Source organism: Tympanuchus pallidicinctus, unplaced genomic scaffold (genome assembly GCF_026119805.1).
Source record: "Tympanuchus pallidicinctus isolate F22 unplaced genomic scaffold, pur_lepc_1.0 scaffold8, whole genome shotgun sequence".
In the NCBI taxonomy this organism is placed as follows: Eukaryota; Metazoa; Chordata; class Aves; order Galliformes; family Phasianidae; genus Tympanuchus; species Tympanuchus pallidicinctus.
This window is the reverse complement of record NW_026294802.1, coordinates 18,411,788-18,439,468: the sequence shown is the minus strand read 5'-3', so window position 1 is coordinate 18,439,468 and position 27,681 is coordinate 18,411,788. Positions and strand designations below refer to the sequence as shown.

The window sequence follows — 27,681 nt, the reverse complement described above, 5'->3', positions numbered from 1 at the left end:
TAATGATGGAACTCGAATTAATTGTTGGAATTGCAGGCTAATATGCTGAACTAATTAAGCCAGCAAAGAGTTCCATTTATGTTTGCCAAAGATCCTCTTTGTGTTACAGATACTGAGTATATCATCAAATGAGAGAAATGATAATATGAAGCATAGGTTTATCTTTAAAACAGAGCGGGTGAAAGGGTCCAGAGGCAAGTGCAGAAGTGAAATATTTACCAGTGCAATTTAATTTTCCACTTTGAAACACCAGAGATAATTAGAATTATTCTCATTTGTCTACACGTCAGCATGATTTAGGATTCTACTTAATGTGGAAAAAAAAAAAAAAAAAAGCATGCATTGAAGTGAATTAGAGCAAAAATCTCCCTATCACAAAGTGGAAAAACAGAATATGCCATAGAAGGAATCGTGGCAAGACAAGGGATCAAGTTCTGAGGTCTGTCTGGGTTGTCCTCAGCACAAACGGGGGGAAAGTGGAAGTTAGGGCACTTTTGGAGCTGGCGGAGCTCCTGGCCACACATCCACGGCCAATGAAGATGTTTCACAGAATCATAGAATGGCCTGGGTTGAAAAGGTCCACAATGATCATCTGGTTTCAACCCCCCTGCTCTGTGCAGGGTCGCCAACCAGCAGACCAGGCTGCCCAGAGCCACATCCAGCCTGGCCTTGAATGCTCCAGGGATGGGCACCTCCCAACGAGGGGCCGTACGTCCCTTCCCGCAGACCGCCCAGCGCCGACATACCGCCAGCCCCGCCCCGTCCCGCCGCGCGCACATCCCGTGCCCGGCTGCTCCTTGCCCCTTCCGGGCCACCGTAGTGTCGGCGGGAGGCGGGGGCGCGCGGGGGCTGTTGGGACGGTCAAGTTGGACGCCGCGCGGAAAGTCGGCCCGCGCGGTGGGGCGGCGCTGATTGGTCGGCAGTAAGCGCCGGACCCCGGAGAGAACCGCGAGCAGCGGCTCCTGAGCCAATCGGCGCGGCCGGCTCGTGGTGCCGGGCCCGGGCCCTGAGGAGGCTCCGCCGGGCGGGGAGGGGCAGGTGGGCGGCGGGGCCCGAGCGGGTCCTGACGGGTGCCGGGGGAGGGGCGGGGCTGCGGGCCTGGGGCTTCACGGTCAGTTTCTATTTCTGAGTGAGGGAAGAACGGAGAGCTGAAGCCGTGGGGGAGCGTCCCGCGAGAGCTCCCGGCGGGAGGCCTCTCGGGGTGCGTGTTGCTGGTGCTCGAAGTTACCCGCATGGCGGGGAAACGGGAGTAAACTTCGCAGGGCTGGGACTTGCGGTCTGGGCCTCGGCTCACAGCCCGTTGGCTCACAGCGGCAGCCCCGCTCAGCAGCATGGCGGGTTTGCCTGCTTTTTTCATTTGTAAGCCACCTTGAAAAGAAGCTCACGCTCCAAGTAAATTACCTTCTTCTCGAGGAAACGGCATTGAATGGGGTTGTCCTCTTCTTGTAAAGTGACCTGTTCTATGTTCTTAATTTATTATTATTATTTTTTTTTTTTGCAAAGTAGGTGCAGCCATGCAAGAAAGCATACGTTTTGCTTCATCAGGGGATGATATTAAGATATGGGATTCCTCCTCTCTGACTGTGGTGGAGCAGTTCAACCCACATACGTCTCCGCATCCCGTCAGCTCTCTGTGCTGGGCCAGCAATAGTATCCTTTACAGCTTCAGCCACAGTTCTGTGGGTGCTCTGCGAGATGCCATCACATTCCATTTGTCTTGCAGTAAATGACAGGCCTGATGTCGGACCGAACTGTGTGAAAAGATTCCTCTATGCTCTGTTCTTTGTGCTGAAATGATTTACAAAATAAACTCATGCTGGTAAAGGCTTCAGAAGAAGTGAGTCCTCCTTTAGGAGGTTAACGCATGTTTAATGATGGTGATGTACCTGGATTGCCAACCAACTGTAAAACTTACTAATTTTTTTTTTTTTTTCATGAGGTGATTACATTTATAACTTTCAAGGTAGTGCTGAATTTATTGACAAGGCTGAAAACACCTCATTTGCTGGTGTGGTAAAATTTTGCATCTATGGAGAAAAAACGTAAGTGCAATCTGCTCTCACCCCTTACTCTGTAGGCAGAGGTTAAGCATAGCAGGAAGGGCAGGGAAACAAGATCTGTGTATCTTTATACATCAAGTGTGAGTATTTATGTATATATACTGTGTCTATATATACACACGCTTATGTATTTATCTATGTCTGTTGTTAAGTAAACTTCAGTATAGACACTGTTTTGTCCTGCTTTGTTCTTTTCTTTACCTCTGCCTCCAGAGCTGAACAGAGCGTCCTGCTCCGTATGCTTGTTAGATGTAAAGAGTTGAGTTTCATTCTGCATAGTTCTTTAAGCTAAAACGTCTTGAAATAAAGAAATAGCAGTCACCGCTCTGCATACCATCCTTTTGTTTGGACTAGGTGATCTTAGTGGTCTTTTCCAACTTAATGATTCTATGGCGTTAAATCCAGCCCAATGAGCTGCGTTCTTAATAAGCAAATATAGAATCACAATGGGTGTTAGCCTGAAGATGTAGGGGATGCAGATTTGAGTGATTACCCAAATAGTTTGGAGTAGAGTGCAGGGCCAGTTTCCTTGCTCTCTATTTGTATACTGGAGACTTTTCTTAGCACTTTGACCTACTTGGTGCAATTAAAGGTGTTCCTTTTTTCCCCCCCTTCTCCATGTAGAGAGTGACAAACTAGCAAACGTATTCATTGTACTCCAGAAACAATATGACAAACTGGTTTAATTAACATTTATCATGAGCAGGACTTCTCATTCAATTTTTTCGCTCTTTCAATTTGTTCTGGTAGCAGCAGCAGGCGTCTCTCTGAACTCCAGTGCTAAAGGAGCTTGTATTTGGGGTGTGGGGTTAAAAGGGAACGCAGGCTGGGTGAGCTACTATAGCAGGGAAGAGCTCTTAAACAATATCTGCCAGATATTTTTGCTCTGAAAGAAATTGCACTGCTTTGTATTGGGAAGCAAGACTGCAAATGCTGCAAGAGCTTCTTAGTGGAAGCTCTTTAATTAGCCGTGTGTTTCTATTTCTAGGGTCCTTCAAGGTGAAGTACTTCAGCTTGTTTGGCCCACCTGCTATCTGTTCAGTAAGGGAGACTCACAATTGCTTGTATTAATTGAAAGTATGATACGGTTATTATCCATAACTTGTGACTAAGATAGCTTCCTGGTCAGTGCTTCAGCTGCTGGGGATAAAATTGCTGTGTCAAGCTGCAAAAGTAAACCTGTTCCACTTTTTGAAGTAGCTGAAGGAGTAAGTATGGTGTGTGTGTGTGTGTGTGTGTGTGCACGCACATTGTTTGCATCTCATCTCTTCTGTGTGTTGATTATCAGTTTAATTTTGGTGGAGTTAAAAGTTCAGAAGTGTATATAGAGTGGACATGTGGCACTATAAACTCTTCAGGAAGCCAGGCTTGGTTTTGGCAGGGTTCCTCCAATGGCTTTTTGTCTTCTAAACCATTCTAATTGTTCTCCTTATTGTCGTGCTCGTTTACATTGGAAGTCCTGGAAGGTGTGCAGAGTGGCTTTTAGGTGTGCAGAGCAAACGCTTTCAGAGGTGGACAGTTTGTTGTGGAGATTCCACCAAATCAGAGACAAACCCAATGCTATCATTTCCAGTTTAAGCATGTCAATAATTAGATGGACTTGTGTGGTTTTTTTTTTTCTTCTTTACTTCAAATCTCAGGAACTTAAAAGTGAATTTTCAACGTGATAGAACTGAATAATTTGTCCTCGCTGTGGGTCTGTTGCTGAGATTGACTTTTTTTTTTTTTTTTTCCCAAAAGCTGCCACTTCAGTGATTATTTTAAAAAGAAGCACTTTGTGGACTTAGGAGGTTTGCTGCTTTAGTATTCTTTGTCATGTTTTGGGAATGTGAAGTACGTGACTTAGACAACTTCTTAATATTCCGAGGGCTTTTTTTTCCCCAAACCTAGCAGTTTCTTTTGAAGAGTCTCTACCCAAATAGAAGTCTATGGTTATACTTTAGAGACCTCTAATTTAAAGGGAAAATGCATTTTGAAGGAAAAGATGCTCAAATAATTTAAAATGGTGAAAGGAGAATGTAGCATTGAAGAGTTTATTAATTAGAATATTGAAACATTGAAATATATTGAAGATATGTCCGGATTGGGTTGGACTTGAAATGCTTCATGTTTGGCAATGACTGTGGTGTGCCAATAGATCCATCAGTCGGTGAGGTATGTGCATTCATGAAGATGAAAACACCATCACTGTGCTTATAAGCAATTTGAGGAAATCTCTTATTTAACTTTAACGTACAATTTTTCCTTTCTCTCCTTCCCTGTCAGGCGAAACAGACGTGTGTGAGCTTAAGTTCCAGTTCTTTGTATGTTGCCAGTGGGGGCCTTGATAGCACCGTTCATATCTGGGATCTCAAATCCAGAAGGGTTCACCGTAGCCTTAAGGTAAGCTTGGCTGGAGAGGGACTGGAGCTTACATTGAGTGCACCCTCAGTAAGTTTGCTGATGACACCAAGCTGAGTGCGGTTGACACTGTGGAAGGAAAGGATGCCATTCAGAGGGACCTTCACAGACTTGAAAGATGGGTCCGGGTGAACCTAATGAGGTTCAGCACAGCAAATTGCAAGGTTTTGCACTTGGGCTGGAGAAATCTCAATCATCCATACAGACTGGAAGGAGCAGTCCTTGAGAGCAGCCCTGTGGAGAAGGACCTGGGGGTCTTGATGAATGAGAAACTTAACATGAGCCATCAGTTGTGCCCTTGCAGCTTGGAAAGCAAATGGTATCTTGGGCTCCATCAGAAGAGGGGTGGCCAGCAGGGACAGGAAGGTGATTGTCCCTCTCTCCTCTGCCCTCGTGAGGCCCCATCTGGAGTACTGTGTCCAGGTCTGGAGCCCACAGTACAAGAAAGACAGGGAGCTGTTGGAGAGGGTCCAGAGAAGGGCCACAAAGATGATCAGGGGACTGGAGCACCTCCCCTGTGAAGACAGGCTGAGGGAGCTGGGCTTGTTCAGCCTGGAGACCTCATTGCAGCAGGATGACTTCAGTGCAGCCTTCCAGGACCTAAAGGGAGCCTATAAACAGAAGGGGAATCAACTCTTTGAAAGGGTAGATAACAGCAGGACAAAGGGAAACGGTTTTAAGTTGAAGGAGGGAAGATTTAGGTTGGATGTCAAGGGGAAGTTCTTTACAGAGAGAGTGGTGAGGTGCTGGAACAGGCTGCCCAGAGAGGTCGTAGATGCGCTGTCCCTGGAGGTGTTCAAGGCCAGATTGGATGGGGCCCTGGGCAGCCTGGTCTGGTATTAAATAGGGAGGTTGGTGGCCCTGCGTGTGGCAGGGGGGCTGGAGGTTCATGATCCTTGAGGTCCCTTCCAGCCCTGGCCATTCTATGATTCTGTGATTACATGACTTCCAGAACTTGTTGCCAGTTGCAATAATATACTTTCTCTGTCATGGATCTGTAGGATCAAGTTCATAGGTAGAAGCTAGAATGCCTGTGTGTCTTATTTAACTGAGTGTTTTTTATGTATGGTAAATTGCAAATTTAATAACCATGCTTAACTTGATGACTTCAGGGTACAAGTCTATAATAACTTATGTTGAAATTTTCAGAATAGACTGCCTACTTTGAGAATTTATATTGATATTCTCTGGTGTTTTTTCAAGGGCTGTGTTTTGGGTAATGGCTATTCTGATACTTCAAACCAAGAAGATGCTTTGTTTTGTAGAATCACATGATGGTTGAGGTTGGAAGGGACTTTAAAGCTCCAACCCCACCAGCTCAGGCTGCCCTGGGCTCCATCCAATTTAGCCGTGAAGCTTCCAGGGATGGAGCACCCACAGCTCTCTGGGCAACTTGTGCCATTGCCTCACTGCCTTCTAAGTAAAGAATTTCCCCCAAACATCTAACCTGAATTGTCCCTCTTTTAGTTAAAAGCCCCTTCTCCTATCACTATTTGTAGGGTACTGTGGTAGAGCTAATGCCAGGCATGACTCAGTAAGTGAAATTGTGAATGCAAAACTGGTGGCTGTTTGTCTCTTTTTAACTGATCTAATATGAATTATCTAAATATTGCTATAATGTAAAAAATATTATAATGTTCAACTATGCATAATTTCGATGATCCCTTCAATAGATGATTTGCCCTCACTTAGGACCACAGTTAAAGATGCTTTAGCACTGCTATGATTTTTTTTAAAACACTTATATTTTGTTTCTGAATGTTCTGACCTTTTTCCTCCTACCCTTTTCCACAGGATCATAAAGATGAAGTTACATGTGTTGCATATAATTGGAACGATTGCTACATTGCTTCTGGATCTTTGAGTGGTGAAATAATCCTACACAGTGTTACCACCAATTTATCCAGTGCTCCCTTTGGTTATAACAGCAGTCAGGTAGGATCTGTTAATTATGTTAAGTTGCTGTTGTGTGTGAAGCTTAAATTTGCATCTAGTGTTTAGAAATCTGAAGGATGTATTGAGAGCTGTACTGCATTTTTAAAAGCTGCCAGAATGTTTTTAAATGTTTCTAGGAGTGCCTTAATTGGGAGGAAAAAAACGGATCTCTATTTATTCTAGCCTTAAATAATAGGTATCATGGAAGTCCAAACTTTAGGAAGGTAATCCCAGTTTGCCAGTTCTCCTTAGCACAGTTTTGCCCTTTCTGAGTCAGGTCTGGTTCATTGTTGACCTTGCTCGACTCTGCTGATGTTGTTGGTTTGTGGAACTGCAGTGAGTTCATGTGGTGATTTTGGTGCATCCTTGTTCTCTTGCTACGGTCTCAACTTCTCTATTACTTCCACAACTGCATACCACATGGAGTTCCATTCACACCTGGGATTACCCTCACAGACCTGGGATTCTCTCTAGCAGAGGAATTCCCTCCCCCTTGCCTGTGTTATTTTCCGAGGGACTTCCTACTACCCCAACTGTAATGCAGAAGCTCCAGTGCTTCTGCATGAGGCTTACTGATCTCGAAGACAGTACACAGAGGCAAGAGAACAGCCAGCACTTTAATGAAAGGGTATGCAGGGTACTGGGGGCAGCTGGCTGGTAGTGTCTCCACCTAATCTTTGTTACTGGTGGTGCCAGCTGGTAGGGTGCCTGCCCTGGGGTTTCCCCCTGCAGGTAGGGGTAGCAGCAGGCCAGCCAGATGTCCACACAACCCTTTAGTGCTGTGGCTACATATATATATATATATATATATATATATATATTTGTAGAAAGCAGCAAGACTTGTTTACAGTTACAGAGCAGTTTCTCACAAACAAGTTTCTTCTAGCTGTGTGCAGAAGCTAGAGGCAGTTTACTTGCATTCTCAAGCTAACATGAGCTCTTTCTCATGGGCTTGTCACCCATTCAGGCCATGATCAGTATGTTTCCACTCAGAAGGTGTGTTTACTTTTATACGGTTTACAGCAGGTATTATTTTCTAGGCTCTGCTGCCTCAAGAACAAACTTCTGTGCATCTTAAGACTGAACAAAATATAGTCAGCTCTACATATCAAAGCAGGATTTCAATATTCTACTCAATGTCCGTTGCCATGAGTAGAATAGGTAGCCTGGTTTCTGACTTATCCAAATTAATCAGATTTACAACTGAGCAGAGCCATCTGTACAGTAGATGAGAATGTAAGCCTATGTTTGAAAATAATACATTTATTTAATCTGGAGATTAAAATTGCACAGCTGTTCACAGAGTAAGATCATTGAGGTTTTATATTACCTACTTAGGTACTTAAGTGAGATTTTTTGAATGACTAGTTTAAAGGAAAACTGTGAAAGACAAATAGAAAACTGTGTGTACTATTGAAGGGCCTTGGTAGGATTTCCACTGCAATTCCTTTTCGCAGACTCAGAAAATATTGCAGAATTATTGAGTATGGTTAGGATATCAAGGCTTGCTATCAAAGCTTCTGCAATAGTGAAGGAGCTCTGTTGTCCCACTGGATGTTTCAAAGTGAGTTCTTACAGTGATTTTTAGCTCAGGAACAATTAAGGTGTTGTGCTCCCAATGTTTTTTTCCCTTTTTATTATTGAGCCACTTTCATAGAGCCAGCGTGGGGACCTTTGTAGTGGGGAATACTGAAGTTATGCCATAGTTTTCTGTTACTGCAACAGCATTTTTTAATGTTAGATTGCAGATGGAGTAGGAAGTTAAATTTTTCTCCTTTCTAGCCCGAGCAATATAACTTGATGAAGAATGTCTTATGGCTTTGCAGCATCACAAAGATTGTGGCGTATTTCTGTTGAAAAAATCTCCATTAAGTTCAGACCCTACTTTCAGGTGCTGCAGTATCTGTGATCCATCACCATAGTCTCATAGTTATATTGAAGCAAAATTGTACTTCATGCTTGGCTTGATCTTAAAAATCCATCTGTCTAGTCAGTTCATTTTTCTGATTTGATTGTTGCTGTGAAAAACACGGATGTGAGACAGGGACTGCAGGAATTTCCACGGGTGGATTAAAAGTCTGAGATGAATATCTAGAGTGGGGATTGTTCTGCTAGTTAGTTGGAAAATTAAGTTCTGGTAAGGGTGATTTGCATCAACCTGTTTGATAGATTTCTCCTCTTTCCACCCAGAAGTGATTAGGAGTAAGTGATGCAGTGAATAGCTATTTTGGCAGATGAAATCAAGAGGCCTGCTGCAAAGCTGAGTGACCTTTAAGATGGCTAAAGATCTCTGAAGTGTTAAATCAAAGTAATTGCGAGCACGGAGCTACTGTTCGCTTTCTAAAGGGCCTCTAACATGTTTTAAGCCGGGACAGTTATTTGATTGCGGTCTTAATTTAAAATGGAATTGAGTTGTGATTTTGTAGTGTGATGGCTGCTTGGGTGTCCTGGTTTATCAGCTTATCTCATGTCCTACTAATGATCTCCGTTCTTTTGTGCAAAGAAGTTTTATTTTTGTTGGGGAGTTCAATTGATACTTGCGAGGGATTGCAGGATTCATTGCGCAGTGAAGCAAATGCATGAAGACTTGTGTAGTTCCCTTAGAGAAATCTAAAAAGCCTCTACTTGATTTATAGTTTAGGGGCACAGTTTTCTGAGGGTGAGCTTGAATAGATACACGATGTATTGTTCTGCTTGGTCTTGGCAAAGCTGTCTGGCTTAGTAAGGGTCACCACTCCTTAGTAACTTTTCTGCAGTTGGGGAATGTGAGGTCAGACTAACCTTATAAAATTGAGCTTGTCTCTGTTTGATTCCATGTGATGGAATGTAGTTGCCTTGCCAGTTAATTTCTGTAATTGTGTGGACTCTACAAGCAGCAGAATAGCCCAAGGTTGCAGTGCTTTCTGTGACTTTAAACAATACTCTTTTCAAACGAGTATTGGCCTATATTCTATTAATTGATTTTGATTTAGAAACATCTTTGTGCTTTCTTAGAGCTCAGTCCTTACACCCAATTGTTTGCAGATCCCATAATTTGTCTTTGCTGTTGGTATTCATTAAGACTACCAGATTCTTATCTGCTTGCTGTTGTGAGGTTGAATTAAAGTTTGTTTTGAAGCATAATGATTGTTCAAGGCTTCGCTGCCTTGTGCTATTCTCCTAGCAACAGGATTTAGTTTAGCTGTTTGATCAGCTGGCTGAGATGTGAGGGGTTTTGGTCACCTCGGATAATGAAATAGCCCTCAGCTTTTTAAACTATCAATTGGGTTTACAGCTGCCTTCTCGCTTACAAGGCTCACTGAGGTGAAAGGAGGTAGTGTAGTTTCTTTATCTTTAAACGAGATAGTTGATAGCACTGGACCACTTTGTGTTTACTTTTGAGTGTGTCATTTGTTTCCCAACGGTGGAAAACCCTGAGTGCGGGCAATCCTGAGCAATGGGATAACCATTGTCAGAAGCCTGGTCTGCCTGTTTTGCTGTGAGGTGTGAAATTAAATGTACTTCCATTTCCTGCAGAACGTCTACTTCAGTCACAGCTAAGGCAAAAAGACGTGTATGCTTTGTGCTGCATCGATTGGTAGTGTTCTGAAGAGGGCTTTGTTTTTTCTTTGCCCGTTCAGCACCTTGTGCTAAAAACATTTATGGAAGTTCTATGCATGCAGAATTAGCAGGAATCACCAGGAGCTGTACTTGAGGTGCAGTGAAGCTTTCCTCATATCTGCTCTTTTCTTTGTAGCCTTGACAGCTTTAGCTCCCGAAAGTGGCTCTTAACAAATCACTGCTGCGTTCTAAATAATCTTGAAATGATTTTTCCTGCTAGCTTAGAAAACAGACACCCACTTCTATTCAGCAATATGCTTAAGTGTGTTTGAGTTTCAGCCACCAATTTAAGCCTCCTGTTTCCTTGAGTATGGTTTAGCAGTTGCCTTAACACCAGAGAAGCTTGAAGCTTGTTGTTGACCTGATCAGTGACAGTGAGGAGTGAATGGGAGCTTTCCTCACACCTCACATGTCTTCTGTCAACAAAAGTTGAACTGAAACTGCTCTGAGGAAGTAAAATGACTTCAATGAAAAGGTTGAAGTGGAGATAATATGGGAAGGGTATGTCATATGAAAGACACGAGAACTGGGCTTGAGGAGGAGGAAAATTAGGAATGAAAATGGAAGGCTTGAAAGGATAACAAGGCAGGTTTGAGGAGAGCTGACAGAATAAAAGTGCTGGGCAGAGGGATGGAAGAAGGCAAACATAGAACATGAGCAGATGTTGGGGCAGTAAGGGAGGGATTTGAAAGTAAGTTAGAGAATTGTGAGGGATGGAAATGTGTCCCGTGTAGATCATGTAATTCATTTACTCTATGGAGACAAATTGAAAGATGCCAGTAAAAGATGTCTCCATCATGTCTAGTAGTGGTTCATGTTAATTATATCAATTCATACTCTGTCTTGCTTGAATACACAGTTGAGGGCACCTCTCCTTTGTTAGGCACCTACGCTTCCAGTGAGACATGCAGTATAAATGCTAGAAATTATGCTGGAGGCGTACAATCCAACAAATATCTCCAGTAAAATGAAGAGAAAAATAGGATAATGTTTAGTACAGTGCATTGTGATGAGGGTTATGCTAGAAAGTAGAGTAAGAAGTTGTGACTATAAAAAAATCCTGAAAGTTTCCAAGGAAAAGGACCTATTGATCATAAAACTGCCTAAAAGGACTTGAGGATGGCAGCTGGGTGACCCAGCAGCTCTTGGAGCTCAGAAAGCCAGTTGTATCCTAGGCTGCATCAAAAGGTCTCCTTGGAGCCTCAAAAGCAGTGTGGTGAGGGAGTGATCCTGCCCCTCTACTTTGTGCTGGTGAGATGTCACCTGGAGAACTGCATTCAGATGTGGAGTCCTCAGTGCAGGAGAGACAGGGACCTGTTGGAGTGTGTCCAAAAGAGGGCCACAGAAATAATGCAAGGAATGGAACACTTCCCTGTAAGGACAGACAGAGAGCTGGGGCTGTTCAGCCTGGAGAAGAGAAGGCTCTAAGGAGACCTGAGGGCAGCCTTTCAGTACCTAAAGTGGGGGCTATAAGAAAGGGGGACAGGCTCTTTAGCAGGGTCTGTTGTGATAGTTCTTTATAGTAAGAGTGGTGAGGCACTGGCACAGATTGCCCAGAGAGGTGGTGGATGCCCCATCCCTGGAGGCATGCAAGGTCAGGCTGGGGATGCTCTGAGCACCCTGATCACCTGTAGGTGTCCCTGCTCATTGTTGGGGAGCTGGACCACATGGCCTTTAAGGCTCCTTTCCAACTCGAATGGTTCTATGATAAAACGGCAATGAGCAACCAAAACAGAGGATCACAAAAAACATGCAATCTAAGATGCATCAGAAAGCTGTTTGCAGTATACAAAGGAACTGTTACTGTGTTTGGAGAGGCAGTAGCAAATGTTTTCATGATCATAACGAATTTTTCATTGTCCATTTTCAAGAGATTCAGACTGGAAATGTTGCAGGGAGTCTGACGGATGGTAACTAGGAACAGCTTAAGTGTGATGCTATTGCTGTCACTACAGTGAATTTAGTGCAAGTGAGCCATAAATAAAACTGAGCTAGAGATTGAGTATTGTAATTTAATATTAGTGCAGTGAGGTTTTGAGGCATCCTCTGGAGCAAGATGGTGAGAACAAAATACTTATCTGCTTCTGAAATACAGGTAAGTTCATATATTACATTGTCTGGTGATAACGAGGCTTCATGTGATTGAGCCTGACATATTATCCAGTTTCAAGGTCCTAGCCCATAGAGTGAAGTCTCCTGCAGGACCTTCATACTTGCCTAATCAGTGCAGGGGGACTAAACAACTTCTTTGATGTGATGTATATGTTGACCTCTTACGTATTCAAAATCAAGAAACTTTTCCATTTTTTTTTTTCTCATCCACTGTTTTGCTGATCAGGGCACATGCTGCCCTGACAGTAAAAAAGGGAATTATAATGCAGAATGAACTTTACATTTGTGTGTGTAGAGTGGCCAGCCTTTGTAGAGTAGCTTAACCTCTGTGTTTCTAATGCCTGTGCTTAAGGTAATTCAGTGATGTCTAATGGTGGTACTAAAATTTGTTTGTCTCACAGCCTATTCGACATTTGAAATACTCATCCTTTAAGAAGTCCTTGTTGGGCAGTGTTTCTGACAGTGGGAATGTAACTCTGTGGGATGTAAATACTCAGAACCCGTATCGTAATTTTGAAAACACCCATAAAGCACCAGCTTCAGAAATCTGCTTTTCTCCAGTAAATGAGTTGCTTCTTGTAACTGTAGGTTTGGATAAAAGAATTAATCTCTACGACACTTCAAGTAAAAAGTGAGTATCTTAAAGACCTTTGATTTTTTTGTTGGACATGAACGTTTTATGAGCTGAAAAAGCACGTCCAGCTATGACATTAAATATTAAATTCAGACTGTGTTCAGAGTGGTTGAAGTGGTTGATGCATTACTGCTGGAGAACCTGTTCCAAAACCCTTTCTGTTTTTTTTTTGTTTTTTGTTTTTTGTTTTTTTTTTAAATTAAAATGGAAACTAATTGAAGTGCTGCATGAGTGGCCATTTGCAAGTGCTTAAGTATGGGCTTTTCTTATTGCTGGAGAGTAGTTGGCTTCTGCTGTGGCCTGTATAGCCTGTGAGGACCTGCAGCCACCTGGGCTTAGCTTGCTTGCTCTTCTAGTTTGCAATACGAGACGCAGCTGTTGTAAGGTGCACAGAGCTGCTGAGCCTTAAATATGGACAGGGTGTTGGATGAAAAAGGAGGTGATGGGGCTGTAAAGTAAGAGAGTAGTAAGTGTTAAGTAAGTAGTAAGGAGTACTAAGTGTTTTCATGGGACTTTGATTTTAGTCTGGAGTGTGCTGTTAGTCTAGCTGAATAAAAGTAAGTGTTTGACTGTAGCTTGGACGGCTGTAGTAGAAGGATTCAAATACAGACCTGAAGTTCTTCTAGAGTGGGGAGGTTAGAAATGACAGACCTGGGCAACTGAAGGATATGTGCAGTGTGGTTGCTGCTGGAAATGATGATGTCAAACCGGTTGCTTTGAAGATGAAATCTTTTGGAGCACATACAGTTCCTCACTGGTTAAGCTTCAACACTTAGTATGTCTAAGCCACTGTTTCTTAAGGTATTTCACTGAATTTATTTGGCACAAGAGGATTTCAACTACTGACCTGTGGTTGAATTCTTAAAGCTGTTTTTTAATAGGTACTGTGTTTTGAATAGTCTAATGGTAAAATTAACACTGTGATGAAGAAGTCTAAAAGCTTTTCTCCTGCTCTTTCTCCTGTTTGAAGATTACTGACAACAATAGTAGCAGATCATCCTCTGACAACAGTGAACTTCATGCCTGATGGTACTACTTTGACTATAGGAAGTTCCCGGGGAAAAATCTGCCAGTATGACTTGAGGAAACTGACATCACCAGTGAAAACAGTTATTGCTCACAAAGGCTGTGTGACATGCATACGTCTTCAGTTCAGTAGCACTTTTTCCAAGGTAAAAGCCAAAAAAAAACCCATGAAGAACCCAAACCAAAAATTCTCCTTTTTATTATGCAGTGTGTAGATTAATAAAAGCAAAATGTAAGCTTAAGATCTGAGAAATGTTAGTAATGAGTTTCTAAGCATTATAAATGCCAGCAAAGATGATTCATACGACATGGAAATAAGAGCTTTATAAATCACTCGGTCTCATGTGAGCAAGAGAATGTTAATGACATTTTTTTTTTTTTTCCTTCTAATTTTCAACGTAGAGATGAGTGAAACTTTAATCTTAAACTTCCTGGTGTGAATATGTTGCCGTTGCAGATCAGTCTGTGGCATCCTAAATGGATTTGCAGACAGTAGCACAAAGATCTGTACTAACCCCTTTCACTTAAGGGGATGACACACAGCAGCCCAGCTTGAAGTATTTTGCCTGTGGAGAACTTGATTAAATAGTATAGAAGGCTTAAGAGGTTCTTCCAAGACCTAAGTAGGCTCTACTTGATCCAAAAAACATAAATGCCAATTCGCTGGAGGTGGGAGAAAATGTTTGAAGTGTATTTTCTTTTTAACTGCTCCAAGACTTTCTTCTTCTTCCAGCTTGCTTGCTGCTGGTGTTTGACTATCCCATTGCAACTTCTACTAATAATGTAATTTCTTGTTCTTCCTATGTCTAAGCCTAGGATTATAATTGGCTAGTACCAGTTCATTGTCACCTTCAGTTCTATTGGAATTCTCTTGCAGATCCATGATATGGATATATATGATATATCCAGAATGATATATGTCATAATACATACATACATACATACGTTTGTTAAGGCATCTCCTAGGTAGATTTTGCAAATTGAGCAGATTTTAGTGTTTTGAAACAGAAAGAATATTGGCTTATATTCTTACTTCTAATTGAACAGATAGTAACTTCTCTTACTTTGTTCTTTTTTTTCCTCAGGCTAGCCTTAAGGGTTCCTCAAGTAAACCTGTACCCAAAAGAACAGAAGTCAAAGCTGGTAGTAATCTTGCAGGAATTCCAAATACTGGCATCAGGAATCTAGCTTCTCAGGCATCAGCAGCTATTTCCTCCCATCTGACATTGACAAATGAGAGTAAAGGGGGAGAGGTTCTTCAGGATAAAACAGGTAGTGCCTTCTTCCTACTCATGTATTTGGTATAATGTGGAAGATAGGAGGAGTATTTCATGCTTTGACCATTACGATAGAAAAATTGCACTGAGGGAAGGACATTTACTTCAAAGAAGAAATGTATGTGCATGCACATCTGTACCTTCTTCAGCTTCCCCTGCTGCACTGGACAGGCTTTGAGACTGTGGGGAATGAACGAGGTCCTACTTTAGAAACTCTTGCTTCAAGTCCAGAATTATAGACTACTTACACACATACAAGTATTAAAGGGAAAGTTCCATGATGACACTGTGGGACTCTTCCGTGTTTTGCTTTCTTGCAAATTATCCTTATGTTTATAATATACTTTGGGTCACAAAGTCTATATGGAATGCAGAGCTAATGATTTGCAATTCTGTTAATAAATTGGAGCAACAGACCTCATCAAATAACTAAACCGAACACATGCACAGGCAAAACAAAACAAACCCACAAAACAAAAACTGAGGTGAGAACTGTGCTGTATTAATCTTACGTCACACTATAGGAAAGTGTTAAAGATAGTTGTAAGTATGATTAGTTGTATAACTGTACTTGCTATCTTTGCTTCTGAAATTAACAAGTATTTTTGGTAAGAATTCTAAGTGCTATTCTAAAATTCTGCCACTGTGTGGAATGTACTCTTAATTTTAGTTAATTCAGTAGTTCTTAAAATATGGTCACATCAGTAACTGTTAGTTTGATTCTTGGAGATTCCTTAAGCTGTTCTGAAGCAACAGCACTTTTCCCACACTTTTTAAATAAGAAGAAATACATTTAGCAACACTAATTAGGCAATAATCCACTGCAGTCCACAGGGACATGTATTAATGACCTCCCTTGGGCATGCAATGAATTGTGAGGTGAAGTAAAATGATTCTTATGTATTCAAGAAGAGTTGATAATCAACATTAGTGTGAAAGTGTGAAAAATTCTATTTAAGGTAAAAAATTCATAGTTTATTATCTCTTGTTGCCATTACACTTCAAAAGCATGATGACTGTTACCCCTTAAAAAGAACCATTCATAACAGGTTCGCGTTTGAAGAAAATAAAGGTTTATCAAATAAAACATGTTTTGCAAAGCAAAATATTCAGCTTGTAAAGTGAAGGAAGTATAGTTAAGAAGATCATAGAATCATAGAGTTGCTTGGTTTGAAAAGGACCTCAAAGATCATATAGTTTCATCCATTCATAGTTATACTTGGATCACTTGAACAAGTAATCCCATACAGACAAGTGGCTATAGGTTTATAAACTGTTTTAATTTTAATAAAGTAGTTGCTAAATAAGCTTTTGTATTTATAGGCTGTTGATTCGTAGGAGGTTTATTATGGTGTCAACCAGTGCTAATGCATTTTGCATAGGTCTCAAGCAAAATAAAGGCACTGTTGGAGTTGAGAGTTCAGTGAGGGTGGAGTAACATTTTGCTTATACTCCCAATCCAGTTTTTAAAGCATAGTAAACTGAAAAATATTTGCTTGGTTATGTTAGCAGTTCAGTTCACTGGTCTGTGCATTCCTAGTTTAAAAACTGTAGTTTGAATGATTACTTTGGTGTTCCTTTTTTGTTTTAAAGATATGTTTCTGTTCTGCAGACAGCTGTCCATGCTACATGTCTGAAAGATAGCTTTTCTTCTCTCCTGGACTGGGGCGGGAATGGGTCTTGGATGTGGAGTGGGGACGGTCTAGGGAAAATTCCTTTTATCTGCAGCTGTAATTCCACTCTGATTATCTGATATTAGAAGTAAGCAGATAATATCCTGCCATTAGGTAAGCTTTAATGTAGATACTTCATGGAGTTCCCCTTAATGGCCTACTGAAGCAGATTTCCTTTCTTGCAGAATCAGTTCAAGTGTTGATATTCTGAATGTGATCACTTTCTCAGCAGAAGCTGCATTTGCTAGCTATTTCACCTGTTACATTGTGAACGAACATGATTAATGAAGCAAGTTTAGCTGAAATGAATGTATTATCCAGTTCCACAGCTTTTTAAAAAGAGAGAAATCAGCTCAATCTTTATTACTAAATATCTCTTAGTCATATTTACTGACTCCAGGCTTTGGGCCTCTTAACAGAGGAAGAACGTGGAGCTCTTGGAGCAGGTCCAGAGGAGGGCACTAAGATGATCAGAGGGCTGGAGCATCTCTCCTATCAGGAAAGGTTGAGAGACTTGGGCTTGTTTAGCTTGGAGAAGAGAAGGCTCCAGGGAGACCTCATTGTGGCCTTCCAGTACTTGAAAGGAATGTATAAACAGGAGGGGAAATGGTTTACAAGGGTGGATATTGATAGGACAAGGGGGAGTGGTTTTAAATTGAGACGGGGAGGTTTAGGTTAGATATTAGGAGGAAGTTTTTCACACAGAGGGCGGTGACACACTGGCACAGGTTGCCCGAGGAGGCTGTGGATGCCCCATCCCTGGAGGCATTCAAGGCCAGGCTGGATGTGGCTCTGGGCAGCCTGGTCTGGTGGTTGGTGACAAAGCACAAAGCAGGGGGTTGAAACCAGATGATCACTGTGGTCCTTTTCAACCCAGGCCATTCTATGATTATATGATATTCACCTGTGATGACAGCTTGTATGAGGAAGTTCAAGTTGTCCTCCTAATCCGAATGTGTAGAATGTTCTGAAGTACTTGCTGGACTTAGCAGGCATGAGGCTTGCTGTGAGTTTATTTAGAGATAACGTATGTTATTTTTGAAACTGTCAGTCACTAACTGAGTGTTATTGTCCTTTTAAGGCCTTCCCCATAGCTGCAGCCTGGATGTGATTCCATCGAAAGAAACAGATAATGGGAAAAGTACAGATTTAAATAATTTCGATGACTTGGGTCGAAGTAGTTTAGGAGATGTGTTTTCTCCTGTCAGAGATGGTAAGTTGCTAATACTGAAATGTGTTTAAAAAAAAAAATAAAAAATTGATCTGCATAGCATTACATTTTGACCTGTGTATACTGACTTGGTCTCTTAATTTATCTTTAATTATTAACTGAATACAATTATCTGAAAACTTCATAAATATTCATTTAATTCAAGAACTGTGTATGTTCTCCTGTTTTGTAGATATTATTGCATCTAAAGCAAATGAAGATCCTCCAGGAAAAGGAGACGATAAAGATATTTTCAGTATGTTTTTCTTTGTGGTCACTGGAAGCCTATGCTCATTCTTCTATGCTGACTTCATCATAACCACAGAAAGATGTCAAATGATGCAAGCAGGCACTGAAACAGATGAACTTGATGAGCTTTTCTGGAAGTTGTCTAATTTGCTGAGGAGTTAAGACTCAACATGTGATAACAGGAAATCAAGAATATGGTCTTAAAGTGGTTTTGCTGTCCTTATAGGAAATTGGTAGTGGTGTATAGAGGCTTCTTTTATTTTGTTACTTTCAAGTGGATAGTGACAGCATAAGGAGAATTTGGGGATTCATTTTCTTGGTGGGCTGTGTTTTTGGGTGAACTCTTTCGTTTTTGTGGATATGTGGGCTTATTTTTGTTATCATTTGTGTGATTGTGTTTTGCTTTTGTTTTCTTCTTTTTTTCTCTTTTAAAATTTGTGTGTTTTATCCTTCCCTTCTCATTTTAGGTCTGGATTTTCAGTCCTACCTTTCAGGTTTGGATTTTCTCCCACAGCTCACCACAGGCTTTCCAGTAAAAAGAAACCCAGTGGGCAGTAGCACACAAGGGATACGGTCTAGCCCATTGCATGCACTAGTGGGATCTCCAATTAAAGAAGAAGAAGAACATCCAGAGACTGACATTAAAAAAATGAATCTTGGAAAACAAGAAACTAAAGAATCCTTAAAGCAGGTATACTGTGCCAATTCTTGTTATGAGTGCTTTTTAGCATCTGACAGAAGTATTTCTACTTGAAGGAAAGATTCTTAAGCATCCCAACTAATCTTTTTCAGTTCTTCTTGCACTGACACAACTTGTGAAATGTTCAGTTTGAAGTATGTTGGCTTTCAGCAATGCAAAATAGTTGTATATTCCTATTAAACTCAGATTACAAAAGTTCATGTGAGACAAAACTGGGCTAACTTGTAGAATATCTTTGATTTTTCTAATAACAATAACACATTCAAAAATATCATTAATAGATTGCATCAGTATGTTTCTTTATTTTTTATTAGGTCAAGTCTGGCAGCTTCTCTCCCTGCTCTCTGCCAAAATTCTTTTGTGAGATACCTTTGACATGCTAATGCCAAGACCGTGGCTGCTTCTGTTTTCTTTTTGAGAGGTCTGGGTTTACTAGGAGTGATATTTAAACTTTGGCTCAAGATGTTTGATGTGAAAATTTGAAGCGCTGGTCTTTTTGCACTCCTTTCTCTGTGTTTGCAGTTGAAGCAATTTTGAGACATTTTAGCAATCAATTTTTAAAGTGTGTTACTAGAAGGAAAAAAAAACATCTATTTATCAGTAGTTTCTTAGAACCAAAAGTATTTGAAAGCTGCACGTTCTTGGAAACTTGCTTTTCTAGTGATGTTTAACTTAGTTTTCAAACGCAGTTCGATAATTGTAATAAGTAGGGTTGTGTTTTTGATTTTGATATTCAGCTTTCAAAGTCGAGCTCAGTCAGTGCAGAATCTGGAGCTTTAAGTCCTCCTCCACCAGCATCCTCTACTATCAAGAGTCTTGAAACAAGTGAGCGACTGGTGAAGAATATTCAGGCCCACCCTGCGTATGATCTGGCAGTAAATGGTACTACCTCAACAAGTAAGTCGATTGGTTTTCTTTGTGGGTTTTTTTTTTCTTCAGTCCAGTTGTAAAATAAATGTGGTTCATTGTGAACTGATGCAAAACCTGTTAAAATGGATTTAACATTAAAACAGAACGCTCAATCTGGATTCCTCTGTAAATCCAGATAGCTCTCTTAGGACATCTCTATCTGTGCATGAAAAAACTTGTTCAAAATTTGTATCTTTATGCATTTCTTGTTAATTGTAAAGGTCCAAAGATAACTTCACCTGTCACTACTGGAGTTGCCAACTCACTGTCAGAGAAAATAGTAGAAACCATTGGGAGTAGCAGACTAAATGCACCTCTGACATCAATCCAAATAAACTTCATTCAGAATATGATACAAGAAACACTGGATGACTTCAGGTACTGATATGTATGCAGAACACTTTGTTTTCAGTGACATGTAAGATATTTTAACTTTTGCTGTAGCATATTTCTTACTCGCATTAGGAGATGACACCATGAATAGCCTTAATCTTGAAAATCTAGGTATGAGACTTTATTTTCAACAGCGTGAGTGTTTAATTAGATTGATGTCTCTGAATACTTTTTGTGTGTGTCACTTTGCTAACATATTTCCAGAGTGACTGAATAATTCTCAAACAGTAAATTTATCTGCATAATGAGGTGCATAATGCAGCCCTGTGCTGACTTCTTTCCCTTCCTTGTAGTCCTAGCAGGAGAAATTTCTTCTCTTAAAGTTGATACTGTGAAGAGCACGGTTGATTTGTTGGACAGTTGATTTGTGTTGGCTTTGATTGATTGTTGTTTGCTTTGCATGTGGAAGGTAAATCATTTTGTATATTTCTGTTGGCAAAGCTTTGCATAAAAAGGATTTTTGTGCTGTAAATCATAGATTCATAGAATATCCTGAGTTGGAAGGGTTAGGTAAGGATTATAGAGTCACTTTCCTTTCCTAAAACATGTAGGAAACAAAGAGAGGGAGGAAAACGATTGCTGGGCAGGGGAGGCGTTGCTGTCTTGATGACAAAAAGCAACACAAAACCATCTTAAGAGGTCCACATGCTATGGATGTCTGTGTCTGCTGGTGGAAGAATACATTGATTGTTATTAAATAGCTTTGAATAAGAATATCATGTTGTAAAACTCTGCTGGGGATTTTTGGCTGTAATTGCACGTCTGATTTGAAAACTTTCTCATGATTTAAAATGCATTTTATGGATTGAGTTTCCTTTCTCTTTAAAGTTTGTTTTTTGGCATCTCACTATTGGAAAGTAAGTAGTTAGATTTCTACTTCCAGTGTCTGAGATCTCGAGTTTGGGAAATTGTTTCTCACAATTTCTTTGAATTGAAAAAAAAAACACTCATCTCTTGAGCTTTGTTGGGAAACAGCCAACATTTCTGGTCTCTAAGATGGCATCTGTGCTTAACATACATGAGAAAAATGTTTTGCCTCTACTAGGAGTTCTGCAGCACAACAACATGTGGAAGCTGAAAATGAAGATCATAGACCCTTTTGTGTATGCTGTATGTTTTAGGAAGGGACAATGAATCCATGTGTGACAACTTAGGAGGTACCTTACTTTGTCATATCAGTGATACCAATACCACAGTACTTAGCACAGGGCATTGGCACTGCCAGTCTTCAGGAGAAGCATATGAACTTGCCTGCTTTTTTTTTGTGAAGGGTTGCGGGGGAGATGCACTGAAGTTATATCTTTTTAGTGGCAGATGAATATCTCACCATGTTGCTTGTGATCTAGGAAATGAAAATCAGCTTTGCATGGTAAAAATGAGGATTATAATTTAACAGCTTGCAAGTGAAAAAGCCATCTTGATATCACCTTGTACGTATTTCTGTTTCTAAATGGAAAAGTTCCTAAACAAAGTTAAAATCTTCCAGAAAATAACTGGTAGGGGAGTCTGCTGTGTGGTTTAAATGTTTTTAGGCTGATATTTCATAATGTTGCAAAGGTGAAGAAGTAGAGCTCCGGTTACTCAGCACTGGAGATAATTGCTGCTTCCTAAATAAAATTAAGCATTATCCTTCTGTAATTCTTTCCCCAGAGAAGCATGCCATCGAGATATTGTGAATTTGCAGGTCGAGATGATCAAACAATTCCATATGCAGTTGGTATGTATAAAGAATCAGAATTACCAAGGTTGGAAAAGACCCACAGGATCACCCAGTCCAGCCATCCACCCATCACCAATAGTTCTCACTAAACCATGTCCCTCATCACAAGGTCCAAACACTCCTTAAACACCTCCAGGGTTGGTGACTCCACCACCTCCCTGGTGACCTCCACCACCTCCCACCACCACTGCCTAACCACTCTTTCAGATAAGCAGTATTTCCTAACGTCCAGCCTGAATCTCCTCTAGTGCAGCTTGAAGCCATTCCCTCTGGTCCTATCACCAGTTACGTGAGAGAAGAGGCCGACCCCCAGCTCACTACAACCTCCCTTCAGGCAGTTATAGAGAGCAGTAAGGTCTGCCCTGAGCCTCCTCTTCTCCACACTGAACAATCCAGCTCCTTCAGCTGCTCCTCACAAACCCTGTGCTCCAGACCCCTCACCAGCTTTGTGTCCCTCCTTTGAACCCACTCCAGGGCCTCAATGTCTTTCATGCAGTGAGGGGTCCAAAACTGGACACAGTACTCGAGGAGCAGCCTCACCAGAGCTGAGTACAGGGGGACAATCACTGCCCTGCTCCTGCTGGCAACACCATTTCTGATGCAAGCCAGGATGCCATTGGCCTTCTTGGCCCAATGAGGGTCTTAATAGTTTTCATTTCTAGTAATACCAAAGTGTGGCAGCTATTCTGTCAAAACAGGAAATCAATTTTTGCTTATTAAGAACATGAAAGTGAAGATGGGAGAAAATGTTAGGAAATGCAATCTGTTAAACTATTTTGTGTTTAGTAAGTAAACATATGTATAAAATAGGTATCATCAATTCCATATTTCAGGAGTTATGATGAAAGGGAATCAAATTTAGCTGTCCTTTGTAAAGGACCAAGAGCAGGGCGAAGTAGGAGGTAGATGGAGTTTATATGGACTGCTTTACTTACAGTTACCACGTGCATGCTGCACTGTGTTCTGTGTACTTTAACTTCTCCTTTCTATGAAACTGAGTTCTTTAGATCAGCAGTGAAAAGACCTCTTCTCAATACCAAACATTTTAATGGGACCTGCATTAGCTGAATCTCATCCTAAAGAAATGCAAAATAGACTTTGATAAAATATTCACTAATGTATTAATAATCAAAATACTGTATGTTTAAAAAAAAAAAAAAAATTACTTTCCTTACCAGGAATTTAAAAACAGTATTATTTAGGTTATTTAATTTTCAAAAGGGATATGAAAATGGATGGGGAAAAAAAAAATTGTATGGTTGCTTATTGGGGCTTTTTTCTTTTCTTCAGAACGAAATGCATGCCTTACTTGAAAGATATTCTGTAAATGAAAGCTTGGTAGCTGAAATTGAGAGACTACGAGAGGAAAACAAAAGACTGAGGACTCACTTCTGAAAGATTCCCACCGCTAACTTTGTTAGCATGAACTCGCTGCGTGTGGTGCGTTGCTTGTGACAGGTCGTCCATCATCACTGAAGCACTGTGGGAAGACCTGCTATTATCTTGAACGTGAATCTTTTCTAAATGGTGTCAGATACTGTATGAAATGATAAGATTTTTAACAGATAAATACCACATAAAGAAAGTTTGCCTAGGCATGCTTGCAATCTTGAAATACATCCTTCGAATAGAGAAGCTGAAAGGATAACTACTTTATCAGAGTTTTAGTGATACGTGAAGTGCCTTTTTATAAGCAAAACCAAAATAGGACAGATGCTTTTTGTATAAGAATTTTTTGATATACCGACTTTTCTATCTGTTCCTGTATTTTATAGCTGTCAGAAACAATCACTGTAGCTTGCCTTTCAGCTATTTTTCTTGGAGAAGGAGAGAGAAGGCTCATCTTCCACGTGACACGGAGCCTGCAGTATTTAGTTAATCTTATTCAGCTGGCAACTCTTCGGTCCTAAGTAAAAACTAAGTTTCAACATATTCCCAAATTCAGTGCTCATCACCTTGCTTGTTGTGTATGTAACTCTGAAACCGGTCTGCCATGAACTTTGTTGTTGCAAACACTACTTCAACTGCATAGTGTTGTTTTTTAGTTGCACGACTTCAGCTGTGAATCTAGAAACCTGTTTTTACCAACACGTTTGGATATTGTCATAGTTTGCCCAGTTTGAATGCAGCTTTAGACTTCAAAAAATAATTACATTCAGCCATGTAACGTAACACTGTGTGAATGCTGTCCTTCAGTCTGATTTAAGCACCTTTGCTCCTCCCCCCCCCTCCAGTTCTTTTTAATGCACAGAGGCCCATGCTTAATATTGAGCAGTTGTGTTACAGTTTTGACTGTGGTTTAGCATTATTGCAGCCTTTTTCTTTGAGGTCAGCTGCAAACCAAACTCAACTAATGTCTTGGGTGTATGAGTCACATAACAAATGGCATGGAGGAGAAATTATTACGTCAGTGTTGTAATGTTATCATAGTTGTGTGTCAGTGCACTGAAGCGAAGCTCAGTATCGAATCCTGCCTGCTGAAGTTCATGAGAAATTTACCTTGGCCTGTTCTTTATAAGCCAAGAGACTAAATTCAATTAAAACATCAATTTAATTTCATTTAATATTGGAATTAAATTTTTTAGTGTTCAGTTATAAATTCCTCTGAAAAGTCTCTTCTATAGAAGTGCTTTTTGCTATTTAAATTGTTCTGAAGGCTTCTTAATTTTTCTCACTAATATTTCGTTCTTTTCATGAAATCACTAAATCTCAAGCAAGGGAAGTCTGCAAACGTGGTGAGTTAATTAGTTAAAACGTCAAGTGCTTGAAGTCATGGTGGCACTCTTCCACTAAATGAGAAAGCCATAATATATAATGTAACTTATTTTTAAATGTTGTAAAACTAAGAAAAAAGAACAAAACAAGACTATATCTTTTCACTATCTTAACTTCTTTTTAAAAGTTAATTTTTAATGTCAGTTAATGACAAATAAAACCTCGTATCAAAATGAGGGTGTTCAAGTCATCTTCAGTATTGCAGACAAGACTTGGCATGTCTGCAGTCTTAATGCTATTGCCTTTCATAAACTTTTAAATGTATTTCTATGCCATAACTTCATAGTGAATGGATGTGGAGTAGAATAAACTTTTGTTTTTGTAATTTAATAGAATATAGAGAACATAAAAAATAATTTATAGGTGATGTAACTTCAGTCGACCCATTAACCACAGTTTTTGAATACAGTAGGAGTTGAAGGTTTCAAAAATGTTACAGTTTTTCAACATGTTTTGCAGCATTAACAAGTAACCTTGCGTAGTTGCATCTCTTAATTTGTTCCCCAAGTGCTCTTGCTGGTATACCCAGATGACAGCAGGGAATTAGGTAAGTATCCAGGGTATTTGGCTTGTAGATACTTTGTTTTTGTGACTGAGAACTGAGTAATATTTTTCTTAGTTCCCAAACAGACAAATATAACAGCAGTGATTGAAAGGATACATTTTGGCCTTTCTCAATATTTTAGGACTTCTTTTCCATATCTCAGGATTAGGGTAGCACAAGTGGCCACACATGCTGTGAGGAGATATATTACGCTACCACTATAGGGGGATGTTTTGCCTTGTACACAGATCTGATTTATACATTAAAATAAAGCTTGTTTTAACTTTTTCAAACAAAATATTGTGGCAACCTATTTTTTAAAGGTGACAATTTAATATTGTAATCTTGCTACCTCGTTGCAGCCAAAAACTTGTCCCAAGGAATGTGTAAATGACTGCTTCCTCTCTGTCTTCACAAAAGTGTTTGTATTACCTCATGCTTTTGGAGTAAAGAACAGATGCACTCTTCCTCCTTCCAGCTTGGAGGTTATCAGAATCATGACAGAAAGATCATGTTCACAGCTAAAAATAATGTTCAAGCAGATATTCAGGGTGGAAGGATAACCTTGTCACCAAAGCTGCTGGTGAGCTGGAGATCTTAGATCCTTCATCATCATAATACTTAACGTACGGATTTTTTTTTTTAAATCTCATTCTCTGCCGTGCACATATGAGTCTTTCAGTAATTGGAGTTGTATTTGCAGTTTCAAGATATTTAGGCTTTGAAAACATATGATGACCAATTGCATTTTTAGTGTCCCGAAGTGTCAGTTAATTCCAGGCAGCAGCCCACGATTGCCTGACACACGAACTGTGCTGTTCACACACACATAACAGTGATGAACATGCAAGTTTGTCATTGCCCCTTCTGTAGGACCAAGATGTGTGAAAAGGGAAGAAAATGCTTTATGTGCCCTGTCACCAACCTGTAGATTTCCTTGCTCGTTGGTACCATGGATAGTAAAACTTAAGAAGAAAAACGGTCAAGGATTATGTGGTTATAAAGACAACAGCTCTGATAGGACTAGATGTGTAAGACTGGCAGATGCACTGCTCTTCACTTGCCCCACCAGTGTACTCATGCCTTTGTGGTCATTACTGGTGAGTATCAGGATGTGCACCTTCTGGTCTGACTCAGTATGGCAGTTCTCGTATTACATCTTGCAGTGCAGCTGGGGGATGATGATTAATAAATTATAACAAACGATGGGAAGAAACTTAAGCATCTTGTGCTAGGCATTAGCAAAGATGAGATATTAGGCTGGAAAGGCAAAAAAACCTAACAGGTGCAAGTTGCAGCACTGGTGGCTGTGCTTTGAGCTCTCTTTCTCTCAAATTCATCTTTCTGCTCTCATTCTAGCTAAAAATACAGAGGCTGGTGTAACTGAAAATTACTATGGTGCCCATCCCATTTCTTATGCTACAAAGTGTTCTGTATAGAATTACTGGGAGACAAAGCTTTTTTCAGTCTATTATTTTGCAAGCATGATCATTCTGATTTATTTTTTTTTCCGCCCAGCCCTATTTGTACTTTGAGTAATGGTTGTGGAAAGAAATTATACAGAGAAAAGGACGCGTGAGAAGAGAACAAAATTTCCTATACGAGTTATTTACATACGAGTGCCTTAACAGGTTATAAAAATGTATATTAGCTAATACAGGGCAGAAAAGTGTCAGAATTCATTTCTAAAAATTAGCACTATAAATAAACATTAGTACTCTGTGTAACTATGACACTACTTAACAGAATGACTGAATAGCCAGCTTTCCGGCTGGAGGTACATATAATACCTGGAGATATTTTTTATAATTATGAAGACAGGGTGAGCTGTGTTTTCTGAAATGTTTTTGTAGGGCCTGAGTCTGGCCAGCCAAAACAGAGCAAGCAAAGATGGCCGTTCTTGGAATGTTTTAGCCCAAGTACATCAACTCATCGTTGCTGATTTCTGTAGTTCCTATCCTACTGGTTTTAGTGGAGCAAAAGCACAAGGGAAAAGAAACCAAACGCCAACATACACCGAATCCTCTGAACTTTGTAGCTTCCAAACTCAGAAGTAGTTCTGGATCTGTGCTTTTCCAATTATCATTTCTGAACAAGTTCTGCAGTAACTGTATAACTGAATGCACGTATGTAAGATACATGTATATAAATGTGTAATGTATAACTCTTGACAAGAAAAGTCAGTAATGGTTACAAGTTAGGCCAAATTTAAATGAAATGGACCCAGCAACCTCATGCTGTGTTAGCATTAGAAGTCACAAGTGATGCCTGTATGGGGGGTTCCAGTTCATACTATTAGTCTCAGCTTGCTTCGTTAATCAAAGTTTGCTTCGTTAATCTGAGCTCAGTTTGTTAATCTGCACTCGCTTCCCACTGCACGTGGGGTGGGGCTGGCGCAGAAGTGACATTGGTTTCCATGGTAACTTCGATGCTTTGGAATGGAAAAGACAAAACTGAGAAGAAC

General features: G+C 40.4%; 2 protein-coding genes across 13 annotated transcripts in view; both read left to right on the top strand.

Annotated features, from left to right (window-relative positions):
- CFAP54 (cilia and flagella associated protein 54) overlaps window positions 1-12,502 on the top strand; it is a 120,566-nt gene extending 108,064 nt beyond the window's left edge. Inside the window, exon 70 of the mRNA XM_052667723.1 lies at window positions 11,388-12,502. The gene's annotated coding sequence lies outside the window, so the exon portion shown is untranslated. The remainder of the gene's footprint in view (window positions 1-11,387) is intronic.
- On the top strand, window positions 870-25,515 carry NEDD1 (NEDD1 gamma-tubulin ring complex targeting factor). Of its 12 annotated transcripts, none has more exons than XM_052667717.1 (15): window positions 870-1,038; window positions 1,507-1,650; window positions 3,178-3,268; window positions 4,326-4,442; window positions 6,255-6,395; window positions 12,509-12,738; window positions 13,712-13,913; window positions 14,853-15,039; window positions 17,799-17,930; window positions 18,121-18,183; window positions 18,644-18,867; window positions 19,614-19,773; window positions 20,007-20,163; window positions 21,829-21,895; window positions 23,189-25,515. In XM_052667717.1, exons 2-15 carry the CDS (start codon window positions 1,562-1,564, stop codon window positions 23,291-23,293), a joined length of 1,965 nt encoding a protein of 654 aa, XP_052523677.1. In that variant the 5' UTR covers window positions 870-1,038; window positions 1,507-1,561; the 3' UTR covers window positions 23,294-25,515. The 12 variants fall into 12 exon arrangements, with proteins under 12 accessions (XP_052523677.1, XP_052523678.1, XP_052523670.1 ...); XM_052667718.1 differs by having other exon boundaries at window positions 1,504-1,650; XM_052667710.1 differs by having other exon boundaries at window positions 871-1,038; window positions 3,174-3,268.
- The last annotated feature ends 2,166 nt before the right edge of the window (window positions 25,516-27,681 follow it).